This window comes from Cetorhinus maximus, chromosome 19 (genome assembly GCF_964194155.1).
Source record: "Cetorhinus maximus chromosome 19, sCetMax3.hap1.1, whole genome shotgun sequence".
NCBI lineage: Eukaryota > Metazoa > Chordata > Chondrichthyes > Lamniformes > Cetorhinidae > Cetorhinus > Cetorhinus maximus.
Genome location: NC_135897.1, coordinates 38,824,877 through 38,852,051, shown reverse-complemented (window position 1 = coordinate 38,852,051; position 27,175 = coordinate 38,824,877). Strand labels below are relative to the sequence as shown.

Here is a 27,175-nt window from a genome sequence, read left to right as displayed (position 1 = left end):
TGACACAAAGCAGGGTGGGAGGGTGAGCTGTGAGGAGGATGCAGAGATGCTTCAATGTGATTTGGACAAGCTGAGTGAGTGGGCAAACACATGGCTGATGCAGTATAATGTGGGTAAATGTGATGTTATCCATTTTGGCAGCAAAAACAGGAAAGCAGATTATTATCTGAATGGCTATAAATTGAGAGAGGGGAATGTGCAACGAGACCTGGGTGTCCTTGTACACCAGTCGCTGAAGGTAAGCATGCAGGTGCAGCAGGCGATAAAGAAGGCAAATGGTATGTTGGCCTTCATAGCCAGAGGACTCAAGTACAGGAACAGGGAACAGAACACGCTGCAATTGTACAGGGCCTTGGTGAGACCACACCTGGAATATTGTGTGCAGTTTTGATCTCCTTATCTGAGGAAGGATGTACTTGCTATAGAGGGAGTGCAGCGAAGGTTTACCCGACTGATTCCTGGGATGGTGGGACTGACATATGAGGAGAGATTGAGTCGATTAGGATTATATTCGCTGGAGTTCAGAAGAATGAGGGGAATCTCATAGAAACCTATAAAATTCTAACAGGACTAGACAGGGTAGATGCAGGAAGGATGTTCCCGATGGTGGGAGAGTCCAGAAACAAGGGTTTCACAGTCTGAGGATATGGAGTAGACCATTTAGGACTGAGATGAGGAGAAATTTCTTCACCCAGAGAGTGGTGAGCCTGTGGAATTCGTTACCACAGAAAGTAGTTGAGACCAAAACATTGTATGCTTTCAAGAAGGAGTTAGATATAGCTCTTGGGGCGAAAGGGATCAAAGGTTCTGCACAACATGGATTAGCCAAATGGTTGGGTGAATTGTTACAACCAGTTTTGACCAAGTTTTACACATACACGGTGAAGGACTCCTTCACATTTGCGAAGGTCATACAAGACTTTCATATCGATAGCAATGCTGTGTCCATGTGCTCATTTGACATTGGTGAATAGGCTAGCAATGTTCCACTTAATGAGGCCATAGATACTTGCACTGCAACACCATATCATGGTGATCTAGACCTGCCACCATTGCGTGAATCAGTATTCATTGGAGTTATGAACTCGACAACTTGCGCAGTTGAGTTCAGTTTCAATGACACCATGTATGCCCAAATAGATGGTGTTGCCATGAGATCCCATCTAGGTCCAGCTCTCACAAACACCTTTGTTGGGTTCCATGAGAAATGTGTCTTTGATGGAATGACTCCTAACCCCCTACCCCTTGCATATTTCCGATATGCAGATAATACGTTCACTATATTTAAATCTGCAGCTGCATGTAACAATTTCCTTACATGTTTTAATGGGCTCCATCCTGCGCTCAAATTCACCTTTCAAATGGAGCAGTCAAATGGCCTCCCCTTCCTTGACATACTAAGTGAGAAATCTGCCAGGGGGTTCTTTACCACCGTCTACTGCAAGCCTACCTTCACTGGTCAATATAGGCGTTGGGATTCTTACAATTCCACACACAAGATTGGTCCTATCGGCAACCTTGTCAATAGGGCCCGAGCCATTTGATCACCATGCAAGCTTGATGCTGAAATAGGGTGCATCAAAGGCACCTTTCAGGATAATGGCTACCCTGATCAGATCATTTCACACTGTATATCACACAAACACATGAACAGGCCCAAGGCCGTCACTTTCAGCCCTTAAAAGCCCCCAGTCTACCTCAAATTACCCTGGAAGGGCTAGATATCTCAAAAACCTGAGTAACAGGTGAAGCTAGCTGTTTCACGCTGCTACTATACAGTAGCTACACGAGTGGTATTTGCCCCTAACAGGGTGCTGCCATCAAGCCAAAAAGGTGTTCTGCCTATCACACTAATGAGTAATCTGGTATATGAATTTCAGTGCCAGTGTGATGCTAGGTACGTAGGTCATATGTCCCAAAGACTGGCAGATCATATCAATCAGCATGTCCCAGCTGCTGTTCGCAATGGGCAAGGTACAGACCCCAACCAGCCCGTGCTTGCAAAACTCAAAACCCAATGTCCAACATTAGATGTGATTCCGCAATTGGACAACATTTGCTAAATAATCCTCAATGTGCTAAGAATTACGCTGACAACCAGTTTAAGATTGCCAGTCGGGCTCACAATGTGATGCATTTGCATGTGCTGGAAGCTACATACATTAAGACACAGGGCCCTGTTCTTTGCAGACAGAAAGAACATGTACACACATTGCGCCTGTTTCAGCTAAACAAAATAAGTGACAGCCATTTGTTGACTCATTCCTCAGGGCAAGGCCTTGACCAATCCGAGTCAAGCTGCCTTGTCAGTCACCATCAGTGGTGCATTCTCCATGGCAGTGCCACTTATCAACCAACCAGCACACTCTTCACATGCAGTATAAATTGTTATTTTCCCCCTTATATTGGTATTCTTGTGAATGTAAGACAAAAAGCTTAGACGTCTCTTTTTTCAGCAATATTAGATTTTTAGATATTTAAGTTTCCATCAGCTCACCAAACTCTCACACTCCATTGAGGTCGCACACTCAGTCTTGTACAACGGAAATACAAATCAGCAAAATGAACAAAGTATGAGAAAGAACATCTTCCCATTCTGTAGTCTAACATTCAAATAGACAATGGCAACTACATTGAACAATCTATGTAAGAAATAACCACTAGATGGCGACCTGGCAGTATACCAAGTAGCTTTGGTTTCGCAGCTTTAAATCCAGGTTAAACCTGCCCGTCATTCTGTTCATGAGGAAAATTCCAATTCTTGACCCATTCTAACATTTAAAGAATACCCTCCAAATTGAAGCATTTCAGCATAAAATTGTAGCTACTTCTTCTCAGGCAGTCCCAGGTAGTGGATAACTTGCTTCCACTCCAATCTGATAGACGCTGAGATGGCTGATAAACCCAATGCGCAATCTGCAAATTCTGTCACATGCAGGGCAGGTGGTGCTTGAAGGATCGGCACGAGGAGTTGGAGGCTTGTGCCCTTCATCTGTGTGTGTTCCCAAAGTCTCAGTGCCTTCCTGAATAAACCTTCTCCATTTTGGTTGGTCACAAGTCAGGGCCTCCCATGAGTCCCACCGTCCTCCTGGGAGTCTCCTGTCGTGATCAAAGTTCTGAGTAGAACATTTGTTTCGGGAATCTGGTATCAGGCGTACGAATGACATGTCCCACCCAGTGGTGCTGTTTTGAGTGATTTGTGCCTTGATGCTGGGCAAGTTGGCTTGGGAGAGGACGCTGCTGTTAGACTGCCTTTCTTGCCACTGGATTTGGAGGATCTTCTGAAGGCACCACTGATGGTGCTTCTCCGATGCTTTAAGATGCCTGCTGTAGATTTGCCCCAGTCTCCGAAGCAGAAAGGAACATGGGGATCAATGCTGCCTGGTAAACCTTGACCTTAGCATTTGGTTTGAGATCCTGGTCCTCAAATACTCTTTTCCTCAGTGGGCCAGGGGCTGAACTGGCATATTGGAGGCGAAGATGAATCTTGTTGTCTATGTCTTCCTTCACCAAGAGAAAGCTTCCAAAATATGGAAAATAGTCCATATTTTCCAAGATCTCGCCATTGATCTTAATTGATGGGGGACCTGTTACGCTGTGTGAGCTGGTTGGAAGACGACCTTGGTTTTCTGGGTGAAAGGCCTGTTTTCTCATATGTTTCAGAGAAGGTGCTAACAATGACCTGAATCTCTGAGTGAGTGCACACACAGTGAAAAACAATAAGGCCTCTGCAGCCAATAGAATCCCTGTCAAAATTCTGAAACTTGGAAGAGGTACACTCCTGCCCAGCTGTACAACTTCAAATCACTCATCTGGGAAGAGGAATGGAAGCCAGGGGATCTCAGAGACACTGTGATTGTGACGATATTTGAGAAGGGAGACAATTGTGATTGTGGTAATTACAGTGATGTCTTCCTGCTGTCTGCCACAGGGAGGATCATTGTAAGAATCCTCCTCAATCGCTTCCTCCCCATAGCTGTAGAGCTCCTAGTGTCGCAGTGCGGTTTTTGACCATCGAGAGACACCACAGACATGATCCTCACTGTATGGCAAATTCAAGAAGAAAGCAACAAACAGCACCAACTGCTGTACATGACCTATTTTGACCTCAAGAAAGCCTTTGATTCTGTCAACCATGAGGGATTATGGAGTATCCATCTCAAACTTGCCTCCCCTTAGAAATTTGTCACCATCCTCCACCTACTCCAGAATGACCTGCAAGGCATGATCCACACCAGCCGAACCAGAACCTGATCTCAGTGAAGACCGGGGTCGAACCAGGTTGTGTCATTGCACCAACCCTCTTCACCATTTTCCTCACTGCATACTGCACCTCACCTCACCCCAAGCAAATTATCCGAAGGCGTGGATATAATCTACAAAACAGACAGGAAACTTAGCTACTTACTAGATAATCAAATGTTGCAAATAAAAAAACAGAAGAATCACTGAGGAACCTCAAAAACCCACTTTATCTCATCATTGGGTTGCACCCATTGTACTAGATTGCTCATTTACCAACTCCCTTTTGCCCTGTCTACCATTATTTATTAGGCCAAGATAGATGGCTTCAATAAGTTATTCAATCCAATAAGCATTTTATCTCATTAAAGAATGCGCTACAAACTCCCCACAGCAAAAAAATGTTATCTAAGATTTTGCATGGCACTGGCTTCTTGATTTCCATCATAGTACAAAGAGTTAAATGTCCCAGGTTCCTCCATATCTATTATTGGGTGCATCTTGCCCCACCAGCAGGATAGACCCAGCAGATTTGACAGCACAGTGGTATACATTTGACTCCACACCCCATGAAATGTCATGGACATCAGGTCAAACATGGGGATGGAAACCTCCTGCTGGTTACCACCTACCCCACCACTCAACCCACAGCTGATGAATCAGTACTCCACCTTGCCGAACACTTCTTGGAATAAACACAGACTAAAAGGTGTGTAGAATGTAATCTAGATGGGGAACTTCAATGTCCATCACTAGGAGTTGCTCAGTTTTACCATTGCTGCCAGACTGGGCTTACAGTAGGTTGTGAGAAAATCAAGACGAGCTAAACAAAAACTACTCCTGCTCACCTGTACTTGTTACAGATGCATTTGTAGGAGCGACCACTGCGTGGTCCTTGTGGAGATGAGGCCCCTTTTCACATTGAGCATATCCTCCAGTGTGTTGTGGGGTACTGCTAAATGTGATAGAGTCAGAACAGATCTAGCAACTTAAAACTGGGCATCCGAGGTGCTCTGGGCCATTAACAGCAGAGCTGTATTCCACAATTGCTGTAACTCTGCATATCCCTCACTTTACCATTACCATCAAATAGGTGACCAACCACAGTGCAATGAATATGGAAGAGCATGCCAGGAACAACACCAGGCATACCCAAAAACAAGGTATCAACCCAGTGAAGCTACAACAAGATATAGGAAGATTCTTGGCCATGCATGTTAAACAGTAGAAGCAGTGTGTTATTGGCAGAGCTCAGTGATTCCACAACCAATATATCAGATCAAAATTCTGCAGTCTTCCTGTCACAGCCAGTGATGAATGGTGCTGGGCAATTAAACAAGTAACAGGAGGAAGAGGCTCCATGAACACCTCCATCCTCAACAATGGTGGAGCCCAGGTCCGCGTGAAAAAGACAAGGTAACCATCTTCAGCCAGAAGTGCTGAGTGGATGATCTATCACTGCTTCATGTTGAGGTCTCCACCATTATAGATAACAGTCTTCACTCGACTTGATTCACGCCACATGATATTAAGAAATGGCTCAGCACACAGGATACAGCAAAGGCAATGAGCCCCAAACACCATGCTGTAGTGCTGAAAACTTGTGCTTGAGAATTAGCTGTGCCTTTAGCCAAGCTGCTCCAGTACAACTACAACACTGACATCCACCCTAAAATGTGAAAACTTGCCCAGGTAATGCTCAATCCACAAGAAAACAGGACAAATCTCAACCCCTCAGTTATCAAAGTGAAGGAAGGTGTATTCAACAGTGTTATCAAGCAGCACTTACTCACCAATAACCTGCCCACTGATGCTCAATTTGGGTTCTGCCAGGACCACTTGGCTCTAGACCTCATTGCAGCCTTGACTGTCCTAAATATCAAGGCAGCATTTGATCAAGTGTGGCACCAAGAAGCCCTAGCCACACTGAAGTCAATGGGGATCAGGGAAAACTCCAGCCATACCTCACAAAAAGAAAATGATTGTGATCATTTGAGGACTACCATCTCAGCCACAAGGCATGGTGGCAGAAAGTCCACAAGGCAATGGCCTCGGGCCAAGCATCTTCAGTCACTTCACCAGTGATTTTCTTTCCAGTCTAAGAATTGGGAATGTTTGCTGATGATTGCAGTGTTGAGTACCATGTGTAGTGCCTCAAATAATGAAGCAGTCCATTCCTGCATGCAGGACCTGAACAGTTCCCGCTACAGAAATGTCAGGCAATGTCTATCTTCAATAAGACAGTGTCTAAACAGCTTCCCGTGATATTCAATGGCATTACTATTGTTGAATTATCCAAAAACAACATTCCGGATGTTACCATTGACCAGAAATTTAACTGGACCAGCCACACAAATACTGTGACTCTAAGAGGAGGTCAGAGGCTGGGTGTTCTGTAGCAAGTGACTCATCTGACTCAAGTCTTACTACAAGTCACAATCAGGTATGGGGAGGAATAATTTCTGCTTGCATATCACTGGATGTAAATCCAGAATTCAAAGCCAGAGCTCTGCTTTCCACTAACCAGTCCTCTCTGGAGCAGTTTGAGAAACATGACAATTTACCAGTCAGCCATAGGCACGATCCAAAATCTAATTAGTCATGCACCAAACCAGAAACAAAAGGAACTCACCCAGCAGATAGCAAGGAGACTCCAGGGCAATTCTGGAGGGTTAGCAACTGTCTGCATGAAGGACAGCAAGGGTCAGCCAGCAGGAGGCGGTGCTTAGCATTGGTGGGGAAGAGGCAGAGTGAAGAAACTCACATGGGTCCAGATCTTCTGGTCTCTGGATCATCGGAGACTGGACATACCACCAAAGGTGCACAATGGTGCAATTGCCCCGGATGTTTGAACTTCCGATGGGTAATTTCCCCTGCTCCCTGGGACCGCCAAAAAAGTCTCCAACTCTGAGCGAAAGTCAAAGACTTTGGATGATTCCAAATTACTTACCTGAACAGTTACCCAGGATATGTTAGTCTAACTCCAAGATAACTATATAAACTGACACCCCTCCCACCCTCACTGCCCCCTTGACTATCCAATTCACCCGACTCAACCCGACTAGCTCTCACCACCTGACTCCCCCCCCGTCGACCCACTGCAATAACATCCAGCATCCCAACCCTACCAAACTAGCTCCCATCACCTGACTCCCTCTGGAGCACCCCTCCCCACCTCCCTCAACTCCCCCCAACCCGACCTGACCACCCTACCCAGCTGCCACCCTGTCTCCTTACCCAATTACCTTGCCCACCCTATCACCTTAACTCACCCACCCTACCCCCTTACATACCTACACATTCACTCATCCATACACTCTAATGCACTGAGAAGCTTTGGGACATTTAAACTCTTACTTACCGGAACATGGTAGCTAGCGCTGTAAAAAGAGCATGGCTTCTGCGCAGATTCTCTCCATTGCTCCCTCCAAGGTTTCCTACACTGAGTGAGTTCTCCAGGATCCTCCATCGGAAGATTGGCCAGAAAAATCGGAGGAAGGTAAGTGGGTAGCTTTTTGTCTGATCGGGGGTGGGAAACAGGGGTACCAACCCTGGTCAGAACAACTGGGTCTAGAATATAATGATCTCAGCAGTTTATATTCAGTAATAACCATGCCCTGTCTACCGCTTTGGGATTGCTAGATAACTGGTGCTTATGAAAATATCATTGCTTCGTGAAAACAAGCATTTGTCCCAGTGAGAACTTGACTAGCCTTCAGTTTCCCCAATTTCCTGGAGAAGGGTTGGGGTTGCCAACTATCCAGGATTGGCCTGGAGTCTCCAGGAATTGAAGATCAATCTCCAGGTCACCGCTGTGTGCAATCTTGGAGAAAAATTATTGGGACAGTTTATTTGTCATTTTCTTTCTTGTTATCAGATATAAAAATATTTAAAATGGCAAAAAAAAAGAAGGCTGTTTGGCTGACAGTCAAGCATCATCCAATTAGATAATGAGTCTTTTTGCTTTTCAATTGGCATAGGAAGGCAGTTACATCACAAGGATGGATGTGTTGGACGATTAATGGCTGGAGTGTGGAGGCAAGTCATGTGATGATACCTCCAGGAATACATTTAATCACAGTTGACACCCCTAAGATGGGTGCGGAGATGGAGCTAGTCACGTATCTTATAGGAGGAGAAAATGAACGTCCGAACTGAGCATTCAGGGTTGGAACCTCTATTTCCACTCTGAACAGGCAAAAAAATACACACTTATCTTCCTCCAAAATTTCAGGGCAGTCTTCTGATGGAGGATCCTGCAAAACTGACTCAGTGCAGGAATCCTTGGAGGGAGCAGCAGAAAGAATCCACACAGAAACCACTCCCCCTATTCACGGCATTAGCTACCATATTCTTTAAGTAAAGAGTTTAAATGTCCCATAGCTTCTTTGAAAAGCTACGGAGAGAAGTGTGTAGGCGAGAAGGGTAGGTACGGGCGTAGGGTAGGTAAAGGGGTAGGGTAGGTAAGGTAAGTGGGTTAGGAGGTGGGGTGGTAGGTGGATAGGGCGGAGAGGTCAGGTCAGGTCAGGTCTGAGTGGGGAGTTGGGTGCTGTGTTGGGGATGTGGGGGGGAGTCAGAGGATTGGGCGGATAGCCAGGGGGATTGGCGGGGGAAGATAGGGCGGTGAGAGCTAGTCAGGTCGGCTCGGTGGGGGGTGGGGGCAAGTCTAGGGATTGGGGGGGTTTGGTGTTGAGGTCGGGTCAGAAGTGCCAGGTGTTGGGGGCTCGTCAGGTCAGTTCAGGGGAGTCAGCGGGGTAGATGGGTGGTAGGAATAATCAGGTCAGGTTGTGGGGGGGTGGGGTGGGGGTGTGGTTGGGGTAATGTGAATGACTGGGAGGTCAGTTGTATAGTTACCCAAGAGTTAGACCAGGATTCTTCTGAGTAACATTCCTGTGTAACAATCCAAGTAAGTCAGAACTGTCTGGAGACTCAGACTCTAACTCAGAGTTGGGGACTTTCTCGGAGGGTCTCGGGAAGCAGGGGTATTGCCCATCGGGAGTTCAAACTTCCTGGCTGATTCCCACGGAATCACTGCGATGATCCAGAGACCGGAAGATTTGGGCCCCAAGTCTTTCCATTGTTGTTTGCACCATCTAATCAAAGGTTACTGATTAGAGGTTTCAATCCTTAACCAAACAGAAATAGAACACCTGAGCAACAAGCCCTATTCAATGACATGGTTTTAAAATTTCCTAATGTCATGTGATAGAATGCAAATATCACTGAGAACTAGGACACTGCCAATTCTGTTCCAGATAGGTCAGTGTTTTAAATCCACAACATGGAAGACCCACCTTCTGAAGACAACCTTATAAAACCAATGGACACAAGAGACAAGCAACAGGGTGACTTTGCGAGCCATGGATGAAGGCAGAATTCTTGATCCTGACAACTCATCCCAGTTGATTGCCCCAGTGGAGTCTCTGTGTCCTTTGCATGAAAACTACAAACATATCTTGTTACCCATGACTTACAGCGTGGTAGTCATTTTGGGCTTGCTATCCAATGGGACGGTGCTGTGGTTATCCTGCTGTCAGACTAAGACATGGAGCTGCACCATCATTTATTTGACTAACCTGGCAATCACAGACCTGCTGCATGTCCTTTCTCTCCCCTTGCTGATCGTGAACTATACCTGGAAGGACAAGTGGCCCTTCGGAGACTTCCTCTGCAAACAAGTCCGCTTCTGTTTCTATGCCAATATGTATGGGAGCATTATGTTCCTGACTTGTACCAGTGTCCACTGCTACCTGGGCTTTTGTTTCCCTATGAAATCTCTGAGGTGGAGGACTTGGAAACTAGCTATCGTGGGCAGCATCGCTGCTTGGTTTGTAGTCATATTGGAAGCGTTACCCACCTCTATCTATGCACAGACAGGGGGAATGCACAACCGGACCATCTGTTTTGACCTGACAGGTCCTGAGAATTTCTTCAGCTATTTCCCCTATGGGGTAACGTTAACCGTGATGGGCTTTCTTATACCTTTTACAATAATAACCTTGTGCTACTGTTCCATTCTGAAGACACTCGTTACATGTGGAGACAACCCTCTAGTGGGGAAACCAGCAAGGACCAAGTCGATCTGCACCATTCTGGCCGTCTGTGCTCTGCTGGTGGTTTGTTTGGTGCCATTTCACATCACCCGCATAATTTACCTCTTCATTCAGGCCTATATGGTCCGAAATTGCACCACGCTGCAGTCTGTCAGTGTTCTTTACCAAGTCTGCCGAGCCCTCCTCAGCTTCAACAGCTGCATCAGCCCTATTCTGTGTTTACTCTGCGGGAGGAAATCTTGCGGCTGGCTGCTCAGGAAAAAAAAAGTTGCTCCAGCCTTTAGAAGTCAATGTCCAGCTGGAGGACACGCAGCTCCGCCCCGCCCCTTGGCATTGACCTGGATCCCTGGTTAATTGAGCCACTCAGAAGGTGCTTTAACCCATGATATACTGAAAGGATTGGCAGCTCACCTCTCCCATCAATCAAAAGGCGACAGGTCAGAGAGCAGGTGAAGCTGGTTGCACCAAACCTGCTGGTCTGTAGGCCCCTTACTGTGGGGCAACAGATCCTGTGGATCACCCGCCAGTCCCACTCTACCCGCTTTCACTCGGCATCGCAAAAAATACTCATCAGAATTAATGGGAACTTACGGAAACTGTAAAAATTTTGCTGCTTTTTTGCTACTAAATGTTATAAATTTATACTCTTTTTAAATTAAATATCAGGAAATTATTAATTCATGCCAGAAAAATTATAGACATTTTCATATCATAAATACTACAAGAGAACATGTTTATCTGAACCATTCCAATGTTATAAAATTATCCCAATCATCTTCTGAGAAACTCTTACCTTACATCTATATTAATAAAACAAAATTAACAATAATGTAAGTTTTGCTTATAAAGCTACATTCTTGTTACTGGTGTTTTATTCCTGTCGAGCACACAGGAGCTATTCTGGCTGTGAATCATCACGAGTAGTGGGGTAAGGGTTCTGACCTGTTCTCTCAAATGGCCTCAGCCATGGCGTTGCATAAGGACTAGGAGCTGGAGTAGGCTATTTGGCCCTTCGAGCCTTCTCCACCATTCAAAAAGGTCATGCAGATCTTCTATCTCAATTCCATCTTCTCATACTATCCACATATCCCTCCATTCCCTTAGTGCCCAAAAATCTATCAACCTCTGCCTTGTATATACCCAAAAACGAGCATCCACAGGTTTATCGGATAGATAATTCTAAGGATTGTTAGTGCCTGCATGGTACCTTCCAGGTTGCTGAACATCCATGCACACACACACACAGCTGAGAGGCAACATTGGTTGTAGGGCTGAAGGAGTTTACAGAGATAGGGAGGGGTGAGACAATGGAGGGCTGGAGAGTTTTAATTATGAGGAGAGATTGGATAGATTGGGGTTATTTTCCCCAGTGCAGAGGAGATTGATGGGGGGACATGATTGAGATGTATAAAATTATGAGGGGTATAGATAGGGTAGACAGGAAGGAGCTTTTCCCCTTGGTGGAGGGATCAATAACCAGGGAGCATAGATTTAAGGTAAGGGGCAGGAGGTTTAGAGGGGATGTGAGGAAGAATTTTTTCACCCAGAGGGCAGTGGGAATCTGGAACTCACTGCCTGAACGGGTGGTAGAGGCAGAAACCCTCATAAGTAGTTTAAGAAGTATTTGGATGTGCACCTGCGATGCCATGGCATACAAGACTATGGGCCTAGTGCTGGAAAATGGGATTAGAATAGTTAGGTACTTGTTTGACCGGCGCAAACTCAATGGGCTGAAGGGCCTTTTTCTGTGCTGTAGACTTCTATGACACATCAGGACAACTGCTGTGACAGCCCGTTTGTTTAATGTAAAATAGGCTCAAGTCCAATTTTCAATAAGGCCAGGGTGTGAAGCAACAGCTTGGCTGCCTTGTTGCCCATTTTGGGTCCAAGTTCAATTTCTCAACGTGTTCGTTCGTGACCCCTACACTGGGCTATGTTTAGCGGACGAAAGACCTTTGGGACATTATTTTCTTTCACGGGATTTGGGCAAGGCTAGCATTCATTGCCCATCCCAAGTTGCCCTTGAGAGGGGGGTGGGCCTTCCTGAATTAAAACAGAGCAGCTTGGCCACTTAAAAGAACAATTAAGAGTCAACTATGTTGGTGTGGAACTGGAGTCACAAAGGCCAAAACAGACAAGGATATCATGTTTCCTTCCCTATGTAATATGAATTGGATTTTACAACAACCCAACAGCTACCTATGCCAGTTTTTTAATTCCAGATTGAAAAAAGATCTTTGCTTGTTTTAATAAAACTTCCATGGTAAGATTTGAATTCTTATTCTCTGGATTACTGGTCCATTAACCACTACACAACCATTGTTGAAGACTTCATTTAATATTAAGATTTTGGTTAAATGAATCCACTACAAAGTACAAAAAATGTGTAATTGAAATATTTCTAGTAGTTCAAACGCAAAACACTGCAAATGCAGAAAATTTGAAATAAACACAGAAAATTCTGGAATCATTCAGCAGTTCTGGTAGCATCCATGGAGAGAAAAAAGTCATCGACTTAAAACATCAGCTCTGTTTCGCCCTGTAGATGCTGGCAGACCTGCTGGGTAATTCCAGTGTTTTCTGTTTGAATTTCATATTTTAAGTTCTTGGCATTTCTTCACGGATGAAGATTTTATGGAAAGTTGTATTTTTCTCCTCATCAGTTGCAGGACCGCTGGTGACTAGTCAGGCCTACCTGTGACTGGCAGATCCTCCCACAGTGGTGCAGGCGAAGGTGCAGCCACTGCTGAGAGCAATAGGATCTTTCCTTCTCCTTCTTTTCTCTTTCATGCTGTTTCTTTGCTCAGTCTCAAAGATGTCTGTAGCACTCCCGATGTGATATCTCCAGGCGTCAAAATCTACGGCCTGCGCTTCCCACTGGTGATGGTCGATCTGGCACACAGAGAGCGACTTCTTCAGGAGTCCTTGAAACGTTTGCCTGGGGCTGCTCTGTTCCATTTACAAGTGGTCAGCTCTCTGTATGACACGTGTCGTCCATCTGGCCGGTGTCGTCCATCTGGGCAATGTGACCTGCCCAATGCAGTTGGCTTTGCAGGAGGATCACCTCAATACTGGCGATGTTGGCTGTTTCCAGGTCTTTAATGTTCGTGATGCAGTGGCAGCGCTGATTGAAGGACTCCAGAAGGTGTACGTGGCACCGGTACAGGTCCCATGACTCGGTGCCATACAGAAGAGTGGTGAGGATTGCGGCTTTGTACACTTCGAGCTTGGTCTGTGCTCTGAGGTTGTGGTTGTTCCACACTTGTGTGTAGAGCCTGCCGAATGCATTGTTTGCTATTGAAAGTCTATTGTCCCCTTCCTTGTCTATGGTAGCATACGAGATGATGCTCCCCAAACAGGTAAACTGCTTGACAGCATTCAGCTCGGTTCCCTTGATGACAATGCTTGGTGGTCTATATTATTCTTGGGGTGCAGGCTGATGCAGGACTTCAAGTTTTCTTTAATTTGATTTTTAGTCTGAAGAGTTAGCGCCACCTCGGAAAAACGTGTTGCTATACGTTGCAGGTCTGATTGACTGTGGGCCAGGAGAGTGAGGTCTTCAGGAAAAAGAAGTTCATGGATGCATTTTTCTTGTGTCTTTGTGTGATCCTAAAGTTGCCCGAGGTTGAAAAAACCTGTCAGTCCGGAAGTGTACGTAAAGTCCCTCAAGGTCTTCCATTGCCTGCTGCAGCATCACGCTGAAGATGGTGAATAAGGTCGGGGCAAGCACACATCCCTGCTTCATGCCACTGGAGATCCGGAAGGGACTTGAGAAGTTGCTGCTGTGCTTGACTTGTCCATATTGATTTTTGCTGAAGCTGCTTCACCATGGCCAGGAACCTGGGTGGGCATCTATGTTTTTCAAGGATTTTCTAAAGTCTGTCTCTGCTCACAGTGTCGAATGCCTTGGTGAGGTTTACAAAAGTGACGTACAGGCCTTTGTTTTGCTCATGACACTTTTCTTGTATTTGTCTGAGTACTAATACCATGCCTGTGGTGCCTCTGTTTGCTCTGAAGCCACACTGGCTGTCCATGAGGTTTTTTCCCGCAACGGTAGGTATAAGCCTTCTCAGAAGTATCTAGACAGGATCTTCCCAGCAACAGAAAGGAGAGTGATCCCACGGTAAGTGGAGCAGTCTGACCTTTCTCCTTTATTTTTGTACAAGGTGATGATAACGACATCACAAAGATCCTGTGGAATCCTGCCCTGTTCCCAGCAGGCCATGAATAACTCATGGAACCTGGTATATAGGGCAGGGCCACAATGTTTTAAGGGTTCCAATGGAATTCCATCGACTCTGGGGGTTTTGTTGCTGTTCATCTGGTTGATGGCGACACAGTTTCCTCCAGAGTTGGCCTTTCATCCAGTTCTTCTTTGACAGGCAGTTGTTGGATGCGGTTGATGGCATTATCATACACTGTGCACTTGACACTGAAGAGTGTTTCAAAGTACTCCGGCCAGTGATCCAGGATTGACTCCATGTCAGTGTGTGGTTTCTTACCATTGGCGTCCCTCAGGGGGTTTTTGGTTTGATATACAGGTCCATTGGCAGATTTTAGTGCTTAATAGAAGCTTTTATCACAGATATCAGCATACAGTTGAGTTTTTTCCGCAAGTGTGATCTACCAGTCATTTTAGATGTTCCTTGGTTTATGTTGAAGGGTGCTGCACACTTGGCTGGCCGGCTGAGCCTCATGAGCTGACCTGTTCATTGCTAGCAGATCTTGTTTAATGAGGTAGTCTTGTGACACAGTGGGTTGTCTCTGAGCCAGAAACTCCTGGTTTGAGTTCCACCTCAGGACTTGATGGCCAGTGAAGGTGCATTCATAACACAGCCAAATAGGTTGAGTATCAACCTGCAAATCCTTCCAATACACACCAATGGCAAGCGATAAAAGTGGAAGAGATTCCTCTTCAGCCATATGATGGAAAGAACATTTGGAGCCACTACCATCACTATCCAGAGCTTCAGACTACGACATGCATGTAACCACAGCAACTTAGACTCATTGAGTGAACTGTAACACCACTTAGTTGAATATATTTTAGTTTGATAGAGTTTAAGTTTGTCAGATTATTGTATTTTGAGACTGTAGCTTTTTATTTAGAGGTCATGTGGCCTGTGTCATGAAGCTATTAATCTACATAATATTTTGGAAAATATTTTTCTTTTAAAATAGAGATTTAGTCTGTGGATGTGTCTTAACTGGATTAAAGCCAGCTAGTCTGGGTGCTTTGATGTGTACTAGTTTCGATATGTAAGAGAGATAGCGTGTATTTGCATTTTTTGAGTAGAGCATTCAAGAAGTGGGGTGAAAACTGGACGACTATCTAGCAGCTACCAAGCAATATATTTATATTACTAATAAAATTGGTACTATGAAAGGGGTTTCATTGTTAAAAGGTGGAGTTCAAAGAGGCTGGTGAGACAATGAGAATTTACATTCAATCAGTGGTGGTAGGTATAACTTTAGCAGCTTTGGGTGTGCAGGGTAGAGGCAATGTAACATCAAAGCAGCTGTAAGCCTCCAACTGACTCCACAGGAACAAAGTGAAAAGAACCTCATTTTGAATTCGTACGGTGAAAATGCTTTGTCTGGTGTTTGGTTATGTCTATGGGTCGCTGTTGCTTTAATGGAAATTAGTTTGGAAATTTGTTAAAAGTTATGATAGTAGTAATTTGTAGTCATGTACATATATATTTTAACCTGTGTAAATTAATTTGTTTCATTTAGTTTAACGTAAAACCTCAAGAACTGGTGGTCTGATTCTCAAATTTAGAATCGCATCTCAAACATAACACAAAATTATAAGTTATGACAGTCGTTTAAAGTTTCCCTCTGGGATTTTTAAATAACTCCACATTGTCATAACAGCCTGTTCTGTTCTACAGTCTGCCTAACAGTAAACTTGGGTGGTTTGATTGTTAGAGATCAAGTAAAGGCTTAGATTGTTTTACTGAGAAGATGGTGCGAGGTATTTATGCTTGGAAACAATGCAGCAACTGTGTGTTTACAATTAGACTGACTTTCTTGAAGTCCCTGAATGGTGTTGAAGTTACCGGATTATAAATAGTTGTGCTTTCAGCTGTACATTTATTTCCAAGATGAGAGTTCAAATCAAGGATAGCTAATTAGCATTTCTACCTGGATGCAAGGTTAATGTATTTCACGTTGCCATGGGGAACAGGACAGAAGCCGTCCCTTTGGAGATCAGATTACAGGTTCGCCTACAAATCAATGGATATCACAGACAGACAGCAGTTTGTGTGGTCAGCTGAGAAAGACGGCTTGGCTTTGCCAAAGCCAGATGCGGGAGGGAGATAGCCTCTAATCGATGAGATGCCTCATGCAGCCTTCTAAGGATTCAAGGAGATTTGTCCTGGCATGGCTGGGCGGGGTGGTGAGGGAGAAGAATCATCAAAAGAGGGTTTGCTGCTGGTGGTAGATTTAAGAAACTCTCTAAAAACTGAGGAAAGTGCCTGGAGATGGTCACTCCAAGTTACTACTTGGCGAAATAGGAATACGGGAACCCATTGGAAGTGGGAATAACTGAGGACTGTTTGCTAAAAGGACTCTATTTCTGTGGAGAGTGCGAGTGATAATTATACAAGGGGTGTGTCACTTTCTGTAGCTTAAAGTATAAATTGCCTACAAAAAGCGCTTAGTCAAGTTTTTTAGTTGTTTGTTACAGTAAAGATTTTAAAACATGAAATCTTGCCGTCATTCTCAGCTGGTTACTGGAAACTTGAATCTTAAAGTTATTGGTCTCTGAAGATCATAAAACTTAAAGCTATGAATACCTCACTCTCTGTAATTTAAGATTTATTTTATTCCATCCTCAACATATATTTTGTAGACTGAAAATATTGTGAATTTTCTAAAATATTGTGAAGTTCTAATTTTCAAAAAAAAACTCCTTGGGAACCGAAGTCTCAAATCCTCTGGGCTGGAGGAAATCATATACATTTATTTTTTAAATGTTGCAGTTTCGTTTCCCTATTCAATTCTTCCCATTCTTGAGCACGATCAATGGTCCTACTGGAAACCCAATAAGAATGTAAAAGAGTAGAAGAACAAACCATTTTGGCTCATCAAGTACATTTCTTCTGGATATAATGCATGTATAATTAAGTTTATCACAGATTATACTCTGATCCATTTACGCTGCCTAACATAAGGTTCTGCAAATCTTCCTTCCAAGTAAATCACAATGACAGTTATAATACATATTAATTGATCTATACGATTCATGGGATCTTAGTATGCAGAAAATGGCTACCATGCTTGCCAATGTAAGTAAATCCCAACCCTCTCCAATATACCAACTTTTGTTGGTAAAGTAACATAAAGTAACAAAACTGCAAATAATATTCCACATCTGAGATCTCAATTTATACCTACTTAGAGTAAGTTTTTGATTTACTCATAATACTTTTTAGATGGTCATTTCAGGTCAATGATCTTTTGTGAAAACTAGACCAGTGACCTGAAACATTAATGCTGTTTCTCTCTCTACAGATGCTGCCAGTGCTGTCGAGCATTTCCAACATTTTCTGTTTTTATTTTAGATTTCCTGTATCTGCAGTATTTTGCTTTGTACCTTTTAGGGACATGGTATTTAAGCCATGTTAGGAGTTTATTTAATAAACAGATCATATTGATTAGTAACTGGATATGAAAGTCGGTAATCACAAATCTGGACCACCCTTTCATATTCAGGCATTGGATATTTATCGTTCCAAAAAAACACATTAAAATGTACCATTGCTGAACTTCCAGATGATTTAAACGCTGTTAATCTCTAAATCACGTCACCTAGCTATAGAACTAAGTTTCTCCAAAACTTTGTGAAGTAAAACAACAGGGCAACGAGACCTGGTTTGTGGAGAACTGCACTACTTACTACTCCAGTTTCATTTTTATTACTTTCTGCTTTAAATTTTAAGACAGAATATATCCCAGAAAGGATCTGATGAAGCTGGGATATAACCTAATGGAACATTAAAATAAACTAAGTTGATCATTCACTCACTACTAACTCAAGGACACCTGGCATATATACTGTCCAGTCACCAATCACCAGATTTGGCTAAACTATGTTAAGTTGTACCATGCCTTGTTCCCTTTAGCCAAAACCACCCATTATTCCAGAATCATCCTGGAAGGCAAGGCAACCCAAGATCTTCTCTGGGGTGAACTGCCTCCTCAGACCGTTTTCTCTCACCTTCAATTGTGAGGAATAAAGAATTATTTCATAGATTGATACAATCTACGTAGCTGCCTTTACGACTTCCTTCCTGTCTGCCACTAGTTCTATGACACCATCATTGTGCAGTTTTACCCTCACTTTTTTTTTCGGGATCCAAGCTTGCTCTCTTGTTCCACTCTCCAGCTGATCTCTGAACTATTCCCTGCCCCTCCTTACAAAATTACCATTTTCAGCCCCTCCTCGAAAATCCCACCCTGGACCCTTTCTTGTCCGGGGTCTCAAATGTAAATACCTCTAAATTCCATCTCTCAAGACTGCCTGTTTGAATCCCTTCAGCCTAGCTTCCACATTTGAGATGTGTTGAGATGGCTCGAGGCAAAAACGTGAATCACTTCCTTTATGACCATGTCTATTGTGAAATCTCTCTTCATCCTGAATCTCTCCACAGCATTGATACAATAAACTATCCACACTTGTCTGTCTCTCCTTCACTGTCCAGGCCCGTGGAATCATTCTTGCATGGTTTCATTCCTACTTATTAAAACACAATTGGCACATCTCCAGCAATGGCTTCTCAGCTTGTTCCTTCATTATTGTCCAGATCAATAATCTATCCTCCATTAATCTATCAATAGGTTGTCCCCTAAGCAGCATCACCCATTTATCACAGGGCCAATTTCTGTGCATAGGCTGACAATATCAGATCCATGTTTCAAGCTCCTCTCTCGATCCCTTAACCACTTGTGCTGTTCAACTGTTTGTCTGACATCATCATTGACTTCCTCAAATTGAACATCAGAAATATCAAAGCCATAGTTTTATGCTCCCACTCCCTTCCCACAGACTTTTGACACTTACTTGGCTGAACCGGTCATGCAAAGCTGTGACAACCCTGCTCAAATCAAAGCTGAGTTTCAAATCCCACGTCTCATCTACATATACTGCCACGTCAACAACAGACTGACTTGATTCCTGCCCTCAGCCCATCTACTACTAAAATGCTTATTCACCTCTGGACTTACTTGCTCCACCCTCCAAAAACCACAACTTGTCCAAAAAACTACCTACATCCTGCCCCATACTTGCTCATTAGCCACATTCCTTACTGATTTACATGTACCATATTAAATTTAAAATCAACTTCAAGTCCCTCATAGCATTATCACTGTGTTGTCTGGCCTGCACTTGGGTAAATTGATCTAATGTACACTACTAAACTCTACAATTAATTACAATCTTGTGCCCTTTTTTAAGCAATAATGAAGCCACGCTTAAAAGATTTAATTTTACAAAAACACTTTATTCATACAAAAAGGTCATTTACAATGAATGTACAATTCTTGGACGTGTTGATGAAGGCTGAACAAAATTTGTAACTTTGCTCTCAAAATTGAGCTATTTAACTGCAGCTTTAACAATGATTACAGCCCAAATTACAAAGCCAAAATTTATGGAAGTGCAAATTATCCAAAAACTTCGGAATTTCCTAGACCTTCAAGTTTGTTGAAGCACAGACATTTTTAGATTGTTCAAGCGTCTGAACTTCTCATATTCCAATTCAACTAAAACATTGGCTATTATACAAATAAAATACTTATTTTAGATACATTGAAAAGTACGTCTTTCTCCAAGTGGAAAACAGCATGTACAAAATAAACAACTTTATCTGATTGTGCATCCATGATTCTTCCATTAGAAAAGTATTGTAACAGATTTCTGCCAGTCCTTTTTCACCAACTTCAGATTTGTGAAAATTAAAAGGTAGCAATTTTCTCTGTGTGCATCTTCAAGTTATTTGAGTATACTCCTATATGCCAGTGCAGATACATGAAGGCTGTAGTGTTCTGGTAACTGCAAAAGCAAAAACACAGGGAAAGAGCTCGCCACATCTTGCAAGCAACATATTTTACAGCAAATGAAGAAAATAAAAACAAATATAAATCTTCCAGTACTAGCTAGCCTTGACATCAAACCAGGAATGCTGCAAACAGCAAAAAAACAAAATACTATTCTGAAAGCAAAATAGTGGGACATGATTTGAAAATCAATTGACTGACTTCTAGACAGAATTAAAAATACAATAAATCTCTTTAAACCAATCCTGGATGATGAATTCTTGTTCAGTAGAACTGATTTACTCTAGGGTACAGTAAGTCACTAGCTGCTATTTGGTCATTTCTGGGTTTCTATGGCAAATATTCAAGATATCATTGCACAATCATAAAAGTGATCCATTGTGTAACTTTTACCACTCCTTTATATTTGATGTGATCTTAATTGCTATTTCATAATATTTTTCTCAAGTTTATGTTACAACAGCACATGGTTCCCTTACTTGTGCACCAAGTCTGGAAAGGTATCTGTTCCTTACTGCAAAAGCACTCATTGGTTGAATTCTAGCCAAATCTTCCACTTGCTGTTGACGAATGCGTTCCTCTTTCTCAGCCCTACAAAACAAAAATAAATCATGACAACAAATTTAGGTTTTCAGTGTGTCAGGCTTTGAACCAAACAAAATGCCAAGTAGCGAATCACAAAGCTTTTTAAGAAGTGATCGATAGATGTCACTAGTTTTGTGGCTTTTTCCCACCCATGTTATGCAGATACTAAGTAGGAGTATCCAATCTGCATTCCCCAGGACCACAAGTGGCACCCAAAGTCCAGGTGACACAGCTCTATTTGCACTTACATTCCTTATTCAATGGTTTATTCTCTAAATTGTACGCATGAAGGGTTTGCAAACTGCTCCCTTTGCATTCTTGCTTCACTGGTGGGTAAATGCAAGATCTGCTTGTATCAAAATATATTACTTTAATGAGAAAATGAATTGAAACAATATTCATAGAGGTTTTGTGGTATGTACTCATGTGATCCACAAAAACAAAAGTTTGGATGCTCCTGTATAGAGTATCAATATACAAGTTCAAGAATAAAATTTGAGCCAAACACAAGCAGAAATTTTAGCGGCATATATTTTTGATTACTCAAACAAGGAGACATAGATAAAAGAAATACATATTTCCATTTATTTGTTAATGAATTCTTAGCTCAGTTTAGCATACAAAATCTTTCACATAAGATTTAATACATCTGATTTTGTCAACTAATTTAAGTTCCATTTTTAGTTCAAATGGAATAAAAAATGCAATGATTCTTAAAAAAAAATAAACAATCAGTTCTACTTGCTTATCAAGTAAAAACTAACTTGCAGTTAAACAGTAAATAGAAAATGGACTGTCCAGCAGTTTTTCATTAGGTTAAGTGCATTGTAATACATAAGTCAAGTACAAAAGTACTACATGTTCTTTTGCAATGTATTATTCACACAGCCATTCCAATTGTTTCACTGACAGCATCCATTACCTTTAATATTAATTTGTTTTGGAAGACATTATGCATAGTTTTAGTAGTAAGCAGCTCATTGGTTTTTAAGCAACAAACATTACTTGAAGCTCAATATCATTCTATGATACTACAGTATGATCCAACTTTCATTAGCATTAGCACACAAGCCAAAATCAATGCTATGCAAGAGGTTACAAGTATAAGATCAAAATTGGAAAACTTACCCATTCATGGAATACTACTAACTCAAATGTCGACAACAGAACTAGATATGACAAGGCCTGTTCCACATTTTACAACCATTAATAATATTCTCAGCAGGCATTAACTCATAGCTCCTATTTAAAAAATGAGAAAATATACCAAAAACCTTTGACAACCACCTAAAATATCACAAAAACATATTTTAATATTCAGACTTCGATACTCATTTGTCAAAATTACAACTAATTGCAACCAAATTATTAGTGGTCTTCAATTAATTTAAGTGCTTTTCTCCCCCTTTTCCAAAATCTCAAAGTATATTAAATATATTCTTCAAGTTGATGTTTTGATGGTGAAAGGTTGTGTACTTCTGGCCGAGGGCTGCTAGTCCTAATTCTCATCTGTAAAAAATTGTGGTGAAAATTACTTTTATGAATTCAGCTGCATGGAATTATCAACACTAAAATGACCACTCATGAGTTTCCATTCCAGTTAAACAAACTGCTTTTCTATGCCACAAGATAGTTATTCCTGTGCTACAAGTTCCTCCAGCTAATTACAGTGTAAGATGTTGTTAAAGCTGTAAAGTTTTAAATGGTAAGTGCCATTCATTCCTGTGATTTGATTTGTTACAAGTTTGACTGCACATGTCCGAAAGCCTACTCAAAAAAATGGCTGAGGATATCATTGGCAGTCCCTGTGCACAGTGTGATTGATTTTGACTGGATTTGAAGTGGTCATGCAGCAATATTTATCTCGGTGAAAGAGAAACAGAAGGATAAGATGCTATTCAGATTCAAAAGGGCTAACTACTACATAAACCAGGTTACATGATTACAATAATATAAAAGCAAAAAACTGCAGATGCTGGAAATCCAAAACAAAAACACAAATATATCTGGAAAAACTCAGCACGTCTGACAGCATCTGTGGAGAGGAATACAGTTAACGTTTCGAGTCCGAATGACTCTTCATCAGAACTAAGGAAAAATAGAAAAGAGGTGAAATATAAGCTGGTTTAAGGGGGGGTGGGACAGGTAGAGCTGGATAGAGGGCCAGTGACAGGTGGAGATTGCCAAAAGATGTCATAGACAAAAGGACAAAAAGGTGCTGACGGTGGTGATATTAGCTAAGAAATGTGCTAATGGAGACATTAAGGGTAGAAAGCAGGATTAGCAAGGGACAGATAGCCCTAGTGGGGGTAGGGTGGGGGGGAAGGGATCGAAATAGGCTAAAAGTAGAGATAAAACAATGGATGGAAATACATTTAAAAATAATGGAAATAGGTGGGAAAAGAAAAATATATATAAATTATTGGAAAAAGGGGAATCGGAAAGGGGGTGGGGATGGAGGAAGGAGTTCATGATCTAAAGTTGTTGAACTCAATATTCAGTCCGGAAGGCTGTAAATTGCCTAGATTTACTTAAATAAAGTGATGTAGGAATTTTAAAAAGGTGGTTCTTGATTAATTAATGCATGATCATGCTGTCTTTTCACTTAAATACCAAGCCCAGTTCCAAATAGATGTATATCCAGAACAGAGTCAATGTGGTTCATGAAGTTGCAAAGTTTGGATGTTTGGAAAGATGGTGAAAACTGATGGAACATACTGCAGGTGAACATCAAAGTAGAAAAAAACCAGTTACGATCCTTGGCCAGACCCTGGGATGTGGAGGGAGGTCAAACAAAGTCTGATCAGAAAGACTTAAAGTTAAGGTGCTCTACAGTTAGCATGTGAGAAAGAAGTCAGAATATACGATTGAATGGTAAGTCTTGATTACAAAACAGTGGAAATATAGGAAGAAGAAAAAGAACACATTGCACTGAGAGAAAATTTCAACTTTGGTCACCTGTTTTGTGCCTACAAAATAGACGTTAGACCTTCAAATTTCATATTGCAATCTGTTGCGGCTGATTTGGACCAGGGAAGCACTTAACATTGCAAGTCAAGCAATCTCCAATCAGGGTGCTCAAATGAAGCAGGAATGTTCCTCTAAGACCCACGAAACAACTGCAATCTACTGCTAGTGCAACAGATAGACAGCAGTAACTGCCAACCTCATGGCCATTTTGGACTCATTGAATTTCACTCCCAATGTCTTTGAAGCTTATTAGGAACTCTAGGAATACAGTATCAATAAAGACAAGAAATGTCATGAGGGGAGACAAGCCTTTTCTTGCATCTCAATCAGAGGTACAAGGTGAAACTCCTAAAAATAGGATAATAAGTCATAATTTTTTTAAACAAGATTTTGAGAAAACAATTGTGTGACACAAATGACCAAATCAAGCCTTTTAGCAACAGTATTCGCAATGGAAATGTAAGAGCTCCATTTGAAGTCCAAAGAAGCATTAAGGCCAAGAAAGTTGGTGGAAGATGGCCGAGAAGTGGGACCAAAGCCAAGAGAATCTTACTGACATCTTTACCAGTTCCACGTAGCAATTTGAAAACATGGCATACTTCACAACCAATGAATAGTAGCCTCATGTATCAAAAAGGGGTTCATTAAGATGCTCAAAATGAGAACAAAATTAGGTTATAAATAAAATGGTTCGTTTAAATGTTCGATTCACTGCTGAATCAGAGTGTAATAGGATAAGTTTATTAATTACCCCAATGAATGGGATTGTTGATGGCTTGCAAATTAATTGAATTTTGCATTTTTATTTTTACCATGTGATCTGGTAGTGTCTTAAAAGCATTAGTGCCTGATCTTTCGCCATAATTAGTCCTTGAAGGCAAAATGTTAGAAGAATAGAGAGGAAGCTTTCCCCATCCAAGTCACACTGCATCAGACCAAGACAACCAATACAAAAATTAGTGCAAAGAGAGTGAAAGCATTTCACCAATTAGAAAAATAGTTGAAACTCAAGACTGACCCTTGTAATACCAAAAATGAGCAAAATATCACATGGCAACCTTCAATCACAACTGAGTTCCCAACAATTACCAAAGAATAGCACAAGCTCCAGATCAACTGAGTTCCAGAATATCTGCAGCTATTCCATAATTTGTGACTGTTCTCATTTGCGACTCCATTCTTCTACAATCCTCAATGTATCATATTTCTCCAGTTTTCAAAATTAAAACCTGACGAAAAAATCTGATCTACAGAGTGAAACTGCCAGCTATTAAGGAGCTATTATTAACTTTGCAACGAAGCAGAATTCAGAAATTTGGTTGTGACAAGCTGATGAATGTCACAGACATTCATTTGTCTGGGGGCGTAGAATAAAATGTCTGACATTCTCATTTTCTAAATTTCCTCCCTTTCTATAGGAAACTTCCTTGTTTACATTTTATGGTTCTTCTGCATTCTTCTGTTTTGGTCTTGGGGGCCTTCCATTATATTACAAAGAAAAAGCCATATCCAAATGTTTCTTCCCATTCCAAGTGGTGCTGTCAGCTATCAACTTTTTAATCTTAAGCACACTTGCCAAATTTAAACAGATATTCAGCAAAGGCATAGTTTGAGATAGTGTACACCACTCACTGAGAAATGGCTTGCAAACAACTTTGTTTATTATTTCTAACACTGTGTACTCTCAATGCCTTTTTTGTGGACAGGGAATGCTCTGTCTTTCCTTTCCAGTTAGCCAAATTTCAGAATTCTGTGAAGCTGCCGAAATTTGTTACACAAAAATACACTAAAGCACAACTATAGTCCCTGTATTGCTGTATCCCTGTTGTGGATAGGGCATTATAAGTCACTTATTCGCCTACAGCTGCTGCAAGCCTAATTGATCATCAGTACAGAACCCATCAGAAAGCTTTCCTACACCCCAGCTGCATCACGTATTTCATTTAATTCACAGACTAAAGAGACCTATAAGTTTAAATTAAAGCAGCAACAAAGCTCCTAGAGAGAAATAGAACCATTGCACTAGTCTGGATCTCAAACAAAATGGCATAAAACAATACAAAAAGAAGTTGGGAATGTAACTGTAAAAGGTAGATTTCAGATAAAATAAAGTTTATATGAAAGGCGTAACTAATTATTTTAGGATAGTTCAATTCTTACTGCTAACTGTATTATAGAAATAAACTTTCTGATTATAATAAAACAGCTTTAAGTGGCCATCACATGAAGAGTACTAGATTTCCTATTGCCGATTTTTTAGAAAAACTATTATCCGCAGTTACTTCTATTAGATTCCCAGAAGTTATAGCAAACAATGAAGGATCAGTTACTGTTAAATATATCTGCTCACAGCAAACACTCCCCAGATTCAGATGGAGCATGGATGATGGTGCAGGACAGAGGTTTCCACACTGTCTCAAAATGCCTTAGAGAGGGACAAAGATACTTTCCAGACACTTATGCAAATACTTGGCAAGTTCAAGATGGGAAAACAAAATAATTTTCTCCTATGATAGGAAAATGGAATTAAAACTTGTGAAAAAGGAATTGTAACCTACTTTGTACAATCCTATTTGAAGTGATTTCATAAATTTAATATATTGAGACTTTTCTGTGTTTATTATTTTGCAAAACATAAAACTATTTGGCTATTATAGTTTAGGAGTAGTGGTGACCCTAACCTTTTGTGCAGTTCAGCAACTTCAGGATTGCAGCACCTTAATTTCAATTATCTCAGTCATAAGTACGACTCTAGAGCTCAAGTTTCTTCAATCCTTTTCAAAGGTCAGTCCAATCATAAGAGTGTAAGACATTTTAACAGGTTAAGTTTCTGAACAGCCTGACAGATAACCAACTATGTCTGGACAGCTGACAAGTTAGGAATTTAAAAAAACAAGACAATACATTGAGCTGATAACTGAAAAGAACCATCACAATCAAGTAGTAAATAAACTTCAAGGCAACCTTCACCAATCAGAATCAAGCAACTGCTTCAGACCTCAAAGCAAAAAAAAACCTCTGAACTCAGACTTTGATCTGTCATGATTTCTGAAATTCCCTTCAAAGAAGTTGCTTTTGCTCACTAAAGTCATTGAAATCAGATGCAGAAAGGGGGGGAACTTGGGGAAAATGCTAAAAAAGCAGCAGGAAAAATAGCCCTCTCCCATAAAAAGCACTGAGTGTGCAAAGTATCAGAAACAGGATAGATAAGATCATCAGCAAGCAGTTTCTCAGTGGGTGGCATACAGTAAATATTC

The 27,175-nt window shown here is 41.6% G+C and overlaps 2 protein-coding genes across 3 annotated transcripts in view; one reads left to right on the top strand and one right to left on the bottom strand.

The window, feature by feature from the left end:
- Window positions 1–9,602: 9,602 nt before the first annotated feature.
- Window positions 9,603–13,849, top strand: LOC144694070 (P2Y purinoceptor 3-like). The gene is made up of 2 exons (XM_078564430.1): window positions 9,603–10,445; window positions 13,772–13,849. Exons 1-2 carry the CDS (start codon window positions 9,603–9,605, stop codon window positions 13,847–13,849), a joined length of 921 nt encoding a protein of 306 aa, XP_078420556.1.
- A 5,937-nt stretch (window positions 13,850–19,786) lies between these two features.
- mfsd1 (major facilitator superfamily domain containing 1) overlaps window positions 19,787–27,175 on the bottom strand; it is a 47,450-nt gene continuing 40,061 nt past the window's right edge. The window contains exons 16-17 of one of the 2 annotated variants that reach the window (XM_078563750.1): window positions 20,843–20,954; window positions 19,787–20,358 (exon numbers count right to left, since the gene is read on the bottom strand). In XM_078563750.1, coding sequence (XP_078419876.1) covers window positions 20,299–20,358; window positions 20,843–20,954 — 172 coding nt within the window. In that variant the 3' untranslated portion in view covers window positions 19,787–20,298. Of the gene's footprint in view, window positions 20,359–20,842; window positions 20,955–21,461; window positions 22,458–27,175 lie in introns of those variants that run through there. The other variant, XM_078563751.1, reaches the window with a different exon arrangement.

What these genes read in the sequence shown, in the direction of transcription:
- LOC144694070 (XM_078564430.1), top strand. Translation starts at nt 9,603, where the DNA reads ATGGATGAAGGCAGAATTCTTGATCCTGACAACTCATCCCAGTTGATT. An exon ending in ATTGCACCACGCTGCAGTCT is followed by an intron (nt 10,446 to 13,771) that starts GTCAGTGTTCTT and finishes TTTGATTTTTAG; the next exon opens with TCTGAAGAGTTAGCGCCACC.